Genomic DNA, 9,606 nt, shown 5'->3' with positions numbered 1-9,606 from the left:
CTTTCACGTATGCATTGGTAGAGCTATTCCCCCTATTCTTCTTGAATTTCATATATTTAGCCATTCTAAATTACAAATTTATTGAATAAAGACAATAAGGTTTGTAAAACTCTATTATTCTCTATAACATATTTGTTTCTATTCTATCCTACCTCTTACTTGGGTTTTAGGATTTGCAAAATTCCAGTAATTCTCTCTATTGAATTTGATAATTCTTTCAATGGTGTAGATGACATCATGCAATGGTTCCAAAATATGAAATTCATCGAGAGTAATTATGATTACTATGAATAGATAAATTATCTATGTATACAAGATGAGACAGAAAAAATTTTCCTTACTAGGAATTGGAATCACTTCAAAAGAATGAAACTTGAAAGTGAGGACGAATTCAAAAGAGGAAAGTAAAACAAAGAAATAGTCGAAGAAAAATAAATAAATAAACATCGAAAGAAACACATCTTCAAATTGTTAAGCTTCCCCTAAACAAATGCTTTCCAAAAAATAATGAAATGCAACATGCAAATGATATATATAATTTGTATGAGAAGTCAATCTTTATACCAACAAGAATGATAGAGTACAAAAACACATGTAGTTTTGAATCCTTCTTCACAAACTAGCACATTCTCTAAAATATAACATGTTTGAGCAATATAGCCGAAAATTGACGTTACAAAATGTAATTAAGTCTTACATCATCAACTTAACTTTAACCCTTAACCTTACCAGAAATACGCTCCACTTGTCACTTAAAGTGTTTTGGGGTGAATATACACAAAACATCTTTACATGAATGCTCTATCATAGACCTGCAAATTGATCCCGTCTCCACTTGTCACTTAATGTTTGGTAAAGCTAGAATTTCATCGATCAAGCATAATTCGTATGCAAATAAGTTTGTTTGGCAAGCATTGATCAACCAGCCATATGTACTGTATTTTTTTATTTAACAAATACGAGAACTCTCTCACATAAAATATATTAATATTACATGCTATACCACGTACTAACAATAAGCTTCTATTCACATATACCACTTGCTCGAAGTTTGTTTCTGATCCGACACATTTGTGCCATAGCATCACTGATGTCCAATCTTTCTCTAGGCAACTCTGCTGAGCAAGCAACACCAATTTCTAAAACTGACATTAAACTTTTTTCAATTTGGACGTGATTCCTTTTGCTATCCTCGTCATGACAATCACTCTCTTGAACAAGAACAGGATCCAAAACCTCTTCCACTTTCTCCGGCAGAGCTGCCTTCACAAAGTTATGAAGCTCCCCCAAACATGTTATCGGTTGGTCGCTTTCCTGTAAATATTTCCAACAGGAGGATACCAAAGCTGTACACATCACCTTGTGTCCACACTTCATGTCCCATGCCATATTCTGCATTCCACAATTCAAAACATTATATTCTAATTTTCTAGTGAAGTGCTAAAAGCCCATTTCATATTTGAAAATTTTAAAATAAATACTGCACAATCTTAAAATACTAGCTAGGAAAAAATAGACAACTGTGTATTTACCTGGAGGAGCATAACCAATAGTTCCCTTGATCCCTAAAGAACTTGATTGATTTCCCGAAGAACTTTCAGCAGCTTTTGGTAGGAACCTCACCAACCCGAAGTCACCTACATGTGCAACCATGTCCTCATTGAGAAGAATATTGCTGGGTTTGAGGTCGCAATGAACTATTGGCGTCTCACAATGATGATTGAGATAATCCAATGCCATAGAAACATCAAAACAATATTCAACCTCTGAGAAATTGTTAAGCTCCTTGGCCTCTGACTTGTCTCACCAATTGTATGAGTTGGATGCAACCATTCCTCCAAGCTCCCGTTAACCATGAACTCATAAATTAAGGCCTTGAAGTCGTGACCGCGATAATCAAAACCAGAATATGCCGAGAGTACCTTGACAAGATTACAGTGTCTAATATTTCTTAAAGCCTCGCACTTAGCAATAAAACTTTTGTAAGCTCCGAGACGAGCAAGGTTTGAGTACTTTGACAGCAATTGTTTCACCTTGCTCAAGTACTCCTTTATAGACAGACCCAAAGCTGCCCATACCAATCAAGTTGACAGAGGAAAATCCATCGGTAGCTTTGAGAAGACTTTGGTAAGAGACTGAGAGATATTTTTCTGAATCACTTGAAGTCCGCTCTATTTTTGCCCTCTGTGGCCGACGGAGGTACAAAAAGACTACTGCAAAAGTAACCCCAAGAATCCCACAAACCAGAGAAATTATCAATTTCATTTTTGGGCTTAATCCTCCCTTGTTGGAATGTTGGAGTTTGCACTTGGGCAAATGGAATCCAGGAATTCCCCCACAAAGCTTGCTATTTCCTTCAATCGATGTGGCAGTTGCATTCATGAAAACCCCCTTCGTTGGTACCATGCCCTCAAAATTGTTATAAGATAGATTCAAAGATTGCAAAACTTGAAGACGCTCTAAGAATTCTGGAATCGAGCCTGACAAGTTGTTGTGAGAAAGATATAATTCTTTGATGCCTCTTAGTGAACTCAGAGATGATGGAATCGTCCCTTGAAAGAAGTTTCCTTGCAGGTCTAGAGATTCAATTTTAATGCAACTACCAAGACTTGTTGGAATTTCCCCATACAGCATGTTTTCTCCAGATTTATCAAATTTCCTACTTCTTTGGGAAGGAAACCAGTCAACTGATTTTTAGAGAAATCCAATTCCACATAGGAAGATGACAGACCAATGACTTGAGGGGATATGATACCGCTGAGGTTGTTATTAGCAAGAATCAAGGTAATCAATTTCTGGCACCTACCTAGACTTGAGGGAATATTGCCGTCAAGTTTGTTACCGGCTAAACTCAATATGGATAGTTCACTTAAATTCCCAAATGACGATGGGATATAGCCGGAGAGATTGTTAAAACCCAAATCTAATTCGTACAACTTCCGAAGCTTTCCCACATCAGTGGGGATGCTTTCTGAAAATTGGTTCTGAGCAAACCAAATGCTCTCTAGGTTAGCCAGATTTCCAATCCCATGGGGGATGCTTCCTGATATTTTATTGTATTCTACATGCAAGAATACAAGAGAAGATGACAAGTTGGCCATGCATTGAGTTAAATTGCCCCCAAAATTGTTTGTATCGAACATCAGTTGTCGTAAACGGGTAGCATTAGTCAGATCGCAAACAAAGCTCAAGTCATCGATTTCCCCCCTTCCAAGATTGTTGTAAGCAATATTCAAGGACTCAAGATTAACTAAATTTTTCAAAGAAGGAACTTTCTCCTGAAATTTGTTTATTTCCATCCAAAGATAAGTTAGAGTTGAGGCATTAGATAACGAAATGGGAAGAGGTCCAGTAAATTTGTTGTGGCCGACCCCTAAATATTGGACTTGGAAAGATAATACCTAGGTTTGGAGGTAAAGTGCCTTGGATTCTGTTGACTGTAACATCAATGATACTAATGGAAGAGAGATTATAGAGTGAGGGAGGGATCACATCTGAGAACCTATTACTACCCAAACCAAGAGCTTTAAAATTGGCCATTTGACCAAAGATATCTGGAATACTCCCATAAAAATCATTACCAGGTGCCATAAGCAACTCAAGAGATGATAAATTGGCAAAGGAGTATCGAAATTATTCTCAACTTCGACAAAGTGCCAACCTCCTCAGGAAGTCTTCCTACCAGAAAATTCCCACCAAAAGCAATTCTGGTTAGTTGAGAGCAACGCGATAAGTTTGAGGGAATTTCACCGGTAAGGGAATTATTCTCCCAAACTATATCTTGCAATCTTGAGAGACGGCCGATTTCTGGGGGAATTTTGTGGCTCAAGTTATTGTTGGTGAGAGAAAGTACTCTCAAAAAACTCAAATTCCCAACATGTGGTGACAGAGAGCCTGAAAGATTGAAGGACTGCAGGTTCAACACCGTGACCCTCTTGTGACGACGACCACATGTGACACCACGCCAATTGCAAAAATGGTTGGTTTCGTTCCATGAAGTCAAGGCTTCAACAGGGTCATAGGTTATCCTCGCTTTGATTTCAAGCAAGGCCAATCGATCCGTCTCATTTCCACTCAGTCTCAAGGCAAGGCATGAGTGAAAAATAAGGACATGAAAGCAAAAATATGAGAAAAGCAAAACTGAAAAGAACTTGTTCATCCCCATGGTGGTTGCTTCTTGTTATATGCTTACAGCAGCTCTGCGGAGAATACATCTAATTTATAAGCAACCTGCCGCATAATATCAATACGTTGAGGCATATTCATCCCCCAAAACACGCAATTACTGTCCTAGTTAATGATGCCACGGTATTGGGGTCGGTTTTGTTTAACATTTTGCGGGGTTTTTTTTGCATGAATCGGATTGGAAATAAATTTTTAATTTTCATTTCAAAAATTTTGGATCAGGATAATCTCACATTTTTTGGAACATAATTCGGAAACTTATATATTGTACAATTCTTTCATTAAGTAACCACTGAGGCACTTGTTATTCACTAACTCATTGTACACTTCGTTACTATTTTGCAAGTAACTTACTACGGTCTAATGATATTCTTCTTTCACTTGTAAGTGAGAGGTCTCAAAAAATAAAAAAAAAAACCACTCAGCACCAGATTATAGAATGGAATAAGTATACACCATGTGGGTCAACTATATTGTCTCTAGTGTTGGAAAATGCCATGATACACTGATATATAGTGGTTAGGAATCAAGATAAGGAGAGTGCAAAGTGTGGTAAGTAATCAAGATAAGGAGAATGCAAATTGAATCCAAGGACGACCCCTCCACGGGTCCATTAGGTTTTAGAAATTAAGATAAGGCTTGACTGGTCATTAGGAAATTAAGATAAGGTTTTAGAAATTAAGATAAGGCTTGACTGATAGAGCATGTAATTGCTTTAACTACATCTTTATTAAAAAATTCATCGGGTGGGAAATGCAGAGCGTTGCAATGCATACATGAAGACCGAATATAGTAGTGTGAATTAAGTGTGCCGCATGATACATCAATGTCAACATTTCTTTTTTACTTAAAATAGCCCCAAAGATTATATGATAATACAGAACTCGCCAAACCACTTACCCTAACAAAAAAATGCCGAGAATAAACTTGTGTCAATATGTAGCCAAAGGGAGACATAAACTACAAATCAACAGTGACTAAAAACAAAATCTCAGAGACCAAACATGCACAAACATGAAGCAAAAAGAAAAAGAAAAATTGTTGGAAAAACTGACCCTTAATTGTGATTCTATAGATCATGCGCAACCCTCTCCTAAAACCAAACTAAACACAAGATAAGCTAAATAACAAATGACTTCATTCAATAAATTTACAAAATTAACTGCAAATCACTAAATTAGCCTCTTGAATTCAGCCAGAGTACTCATCAGGAAACCCAACATTTTTCAGAATATGATTAGCATTTTGACCTGTCATTTTGACCTGGCATTAGATAACGAAATGGGAAGAGGTCCAGTAAATTTGTTGTGGCCGACCCCTAAATATTCTAGAGTTGGAAAGACAATACCTAGGTTTGGAGGTAAAGTGCCATCAAGCCCCACAAAAGTCGTAGAACTTGGCAGCATATGGTGGATTGTTGGGTCCCAATGCATAGTACCTTAAATTGATAAAATAAAAATTAAAAAAAAAATTAAAAAAAATAAAAAATAAAAAAATCAATCAAGTAAAGCTGTCATTTCTAATTAATCAAATACCAGACCGTAAGAAATATATAAGCATAGTTATTGAAGAGCAATTTCTCTCTCTCCCCCCTCTATTTCCAGCCGACTGGGAAATAGAAAATACAACCCAAAATGCCCAAAAAGCAGAAGCTCAAAGACAAAAATAGAAAATAAAAAAGGCATTCGAAAAGAGAAAGTCGTTGAAATTTACCCAAAATGTACAGAGATCCAGGACTCAGATAAATTAATTTCAGGATCAAACACTAAAGGGATGCAAAACTTTACCCTTTTCTCATTTGCAGGTACCAAAATCAATTTACAAAATTAAGGTTAGGGTTTTCATATTCTGAATTAGGTAATGAAAGTCATGTGAAAAGTTCGGAAATAACCAAACTAACATCCAATTTAGCACACACCTGATAGAAACATAAGTAAGAAACTATTTCCAATTCGTCATTCATTTATCAAACACTATACAGTCATAGAAACACTCTTAACTCACATACCAAAGTTGAATTAATTAAATTGGATGTTGGGGTCAAAATTTTGTGTCCGCCTAAGGATATTTGAGTCAAAGAACTCAAATATCAGAGATACAAAACAGAGAAGCTTGTGTACATCATTTATAAAGGCTACCTCCTTTTGGTTGCAAAACTAAAGGGTGACGCCAATTCTTCTTCTGCTTCCACCTCCTTATGGAACTTGACCCGCTAGTCATATTTGTACATGAAGCTGAAATCAGCAACCAGTCAGTACCTTTGGCAAGCTAATGGAGGTATGACAACATCTATGGGAAGATTATTGCAACTCTAATTAACAAAGAAGCATTCATTTGAGGATGTCAATGAGGGAGAGAAGAAGAAGAAAAGAAGAGCTAGTTGAGGAACAAAAGAATTTTGGTGCTGTATTCGGTTTGGAGGTATGGTCTTAAGAATTTACAAACTGCCTATATGATTCGCTTGCTTTCTAATTCTTTTTTACTACCTCTTTTTTCATGAAGGTATAATCGTCACATTATTTTCTAACATAAAATATGCAGTCAAGACGTTTAAAACATTGCCCATAAGTTAATTGAGATGGGTTTTGTTTGAGTAGTTGGTGACCTTCACAGTTGACCAATTACGGCTGACATGTGATTGATAGTATAGGAATATCTATTTAAAATAGTTAAAGGATTTCAAGGACGCCTCTAGACTTATTCTATTTAGAAGATCAGGTTGAATAATAGGTTTTGGCTCCAACGGATTTCTTGCATAGAAGACTTCACAAAATGATGTCAGATTTCAAATTTAAGGCATGTTTTTAAGTGCAATAAGATATCTCGAAACGTATCCTGAAGTTATACTAAAATTTCATAGAAAGAAGAAGAAAGAATAGTCCAAAATTTTACCCGTCCAATAACTCCATCACACTTATCTCCAATCAGAGCAATGATATCCTCAACAGACATAATTGTTTTATTTTGCGTACATATTTAAACACAAAAAGTAAACATTTTCGCATCAAATTCACATATAAAATGGTCCAAAAGTGCAGGCAATGGTATAGTGCTTATCCTATCCAATTAACAAAGATAAGCACTATTTGTCGTCAATTCAACATAATATAAAAAGAAACTACACCTGAGCAGTGGTCACAGGAACCAATCTTGTGCGATCAGTCAAACAGTGTTTATCCTCTCAAAGATCTGCATATCCATTATAACCCAATCTTTAGTCTTGCAAAAAGTGATATGCTAACTCCAAATTCCCATAAAAAGCCATCTTTCTACAACTTGAAACCAAAATTTAAGTGAATGGCCCTCCAACTAAGGTTATTGAACATGATTAACTATCCACTTATGACAAGTATCCGCAACCCTCAACCTTGTAACCTGAATCAAGCTGGTTTCACGCATACCAATAGAAAACCAAAATGTCAATGTTTGGGGAAGTTACCTTATTTGAAATACCACTAGAAAACGGAGCATACTTTTAGGCAAATATTGTTTAAACACCCAAACATGATGTATTATCAAGAAGAAATGATGTATTATCATGAAGAAATTAGAATATCAAAGTCCTCAACAAAACATGAGGCACAATTATCACAATTAGAAAAATCACTTCTTCTCGTTATAAATATTCAATTCGAATCATTTCAAATAAAATGCACATAAATTCAAACCAGTACATGCACACAAAGGTAGGGAAAGTCATAACTGGGTCAAACATAAAAGAAAAATTTAAAGAATAGCTCAAGGAAACATTTTATCGATGAAGATTCAAGAAGGAATATGGTCAAGAACGAAACTATGAGGAATACCAAATACCTCACAGGGACACAAAACTACTTGAATGTACCCGAACGAATGTAAATCCAGCATTCTCTAAAAACTATCTCCATCCTACATCATCATCTACCCTTAAGCACAACCACTAAAACTGTAAAAGACCTGAAAACCATGATCTACACCACAAATCATACAACTAATCCATAAACCAATCAGTCATCAAGCATATTCCTTTATCTTTTCCTAATTTGTTTGTGTATTCAATTTATTTGCAATGCTCCAAAACAGTGAAATGCACATGATTTCTCTTTTCCTCCTAATCTGGAAAAACAAATCAGTAGCCAATCCCAATTTAAATTAACAGAAAGGGGAAGGAAAAAAAGACAAATTGAATTCAAAAGATTCTACATGATGTACCACACCACCATTTAGATTCACCATATCTCGCTTTCACCATTTAACGTATTTAGAATGGTTATTAGGGTGATTTGCTATCTAAGACTCGCTTGGGAGTTGGGAGCGAAGTTAGAAGTCGCAAGCTCTTGAAATGCAGTAATGAATTTGGATAATATTGGACATGGAAGAAAATATCACATGCACAGCAAGCTACAGCGATCATAAAAAAAATAAAATAAAATAAAGAGAGAGATCTTAAGCAAAAACCATGAATCCAACTCAAAAATGAAATCTTCCAAATAACATCTCAAACCATAACCCAAATCAAATGCACCAAATCCCACATCAAAAAATAAATTATACAAATTGACATATTGGTAGAAACCCAATAGAGATTTTAGAGAGCGAGAGTACCAGAGGGAGTGAAATATGGTTGTACCTGGAAAGCAACAAATAAATTATATAAATTGACTCTAACATTTGTTGAATCCAACAAATTGATACATAATAACAGTTGTTTGGGATATAGATATGGGTGTACCTGGAAAGATTAAAATTCACCATGCAAGCCGTATTCATGGAGGACTTGCTCTAGTTCTTCCATAGTGATATACCTGATAATCAGAATGCATTTTGGCAACATTGTTATAAATAAGATGCTGATGATGATGAGTTATAACCTTACTCCATGCTATGTATAATTAACATTTAAGAGCATTATGTAAAAGATAAAAAAATAATAAAAATAAAAAGCCCATCTATTATGATCTCTGCATACCCTTGCTGTTTCGTAGGAGAGGCCGATGAACAGTGGCAGTAGAATTAAGCAACCAAGTTATGAAATACGAATTTAAAATGTACTTATTTACTGTGTCTGTAATGAATCTGTGAAATCAAATAGTTAAACCCTAAAAAGCACCGCTGCAAACAGCATAAGAAAATTGAAATTAACCCTAAAGAAATTGGGAGAGAAGAATATGAAATGGGAATACCTTTCGGCCCTTTGAGTTATTGGAAAAAAAAAAAAAAAAAAAAACCCAACAGAGCAAAAGCCTCCAACTCCAAACACTGTTGTGGGATTTTGAAGAGAGCAAGAGAGAGAGAGAGAGAGAGAGAGAGAGAGAAAACATCAGAAGAAATAAAGCAAGAGAGGGGGAACCAAAAGGGGGGAGAAGAAGAAGCAGCAGCTAAAGCAAAGCAGAGGAAGAAGAAATAAGGGAAAAAAAGGACGACTGAAATGAAGTGGGTATA

At 35.8% G+C, this 9,606-nt stretch overlaps 1 protein-coding gene and 1 long non-coding RNA gene across 4 annotated transcripts; both read right to left on the bottom strand.

Moving 5' to 3' along the window:
* Positions 1-931: 931 nt before the first annotated feature.
* Positions 932-4,036, bottom strand: LOC125477198 (probable LRR receptor-like serine/threonine-protein kinase At3g47570). Its single transcript, XM_048584160.1, is given in 5 exon segments — positions 932-1,285; positions 1,287-1,392; positions 1,533-1,751; positions 1,754-2,003; positions 2,005-4,036. Coding segments are annotated over 5 exon segments (1,467 nt in total). The 5' UTR covers positions 2,635-4,036; the 3' UTR covers positions 932-1,023.
* A 1,062-nt stretch (positions 4,037-5,098) lies between these two features.
* On the bottom strand, positions 5,099-9,571 carry LOC125477200. Of its 3 annotated transcripts, XR_007258391.1 has the most exons (8): positions 9,348-9,571; positions 9,134-9,240; positions 8,897-8,969; positions 8,770-8,794; positions 7,310-7,374; positions 6,324-6,419; positions 5,534-5,623; positions 5,099-5,435 (listed from the first exon to the last, which is right to left on the bottom strand). It is a non-coding gene; the product is annotated as an uncharacterized LOC125477200 (long non-coding RNA). The 3 variants fall into 3 exon arrangements; XR_007258389.1 differs by having other exon boundaries at positions 9,134-9,571; XR_007258390.1 differs by lacking the exon at positions 9,134-9,240.
* Between the last annotated feature and the right edge of the window lie 35 nt (positions 9,572-9,606).

Source organism: the organism of the source record quoted next, unplaced genomic scaffold (assembly GCF_019419815.1).
Source record: "Pyrus x bretschneideri cultivar Hongxiangsu unplaced genomic scaffold, Pyrus_bretschneideri_v1 Contig200, whole genome shotgun sequence".
Lineage (NCBI taxonomy): Eukaryota > Viridiplantae > Streptophyta > Magnoliopsida > Rosales > Rosaceae > Pyrus > Pyrus x bretschneideri.
The sequence above is the reverse complement of the archived record's forward strand: the minus strand, read 5'-3'. Positions and strand labels throughout refer to the sequence as shown.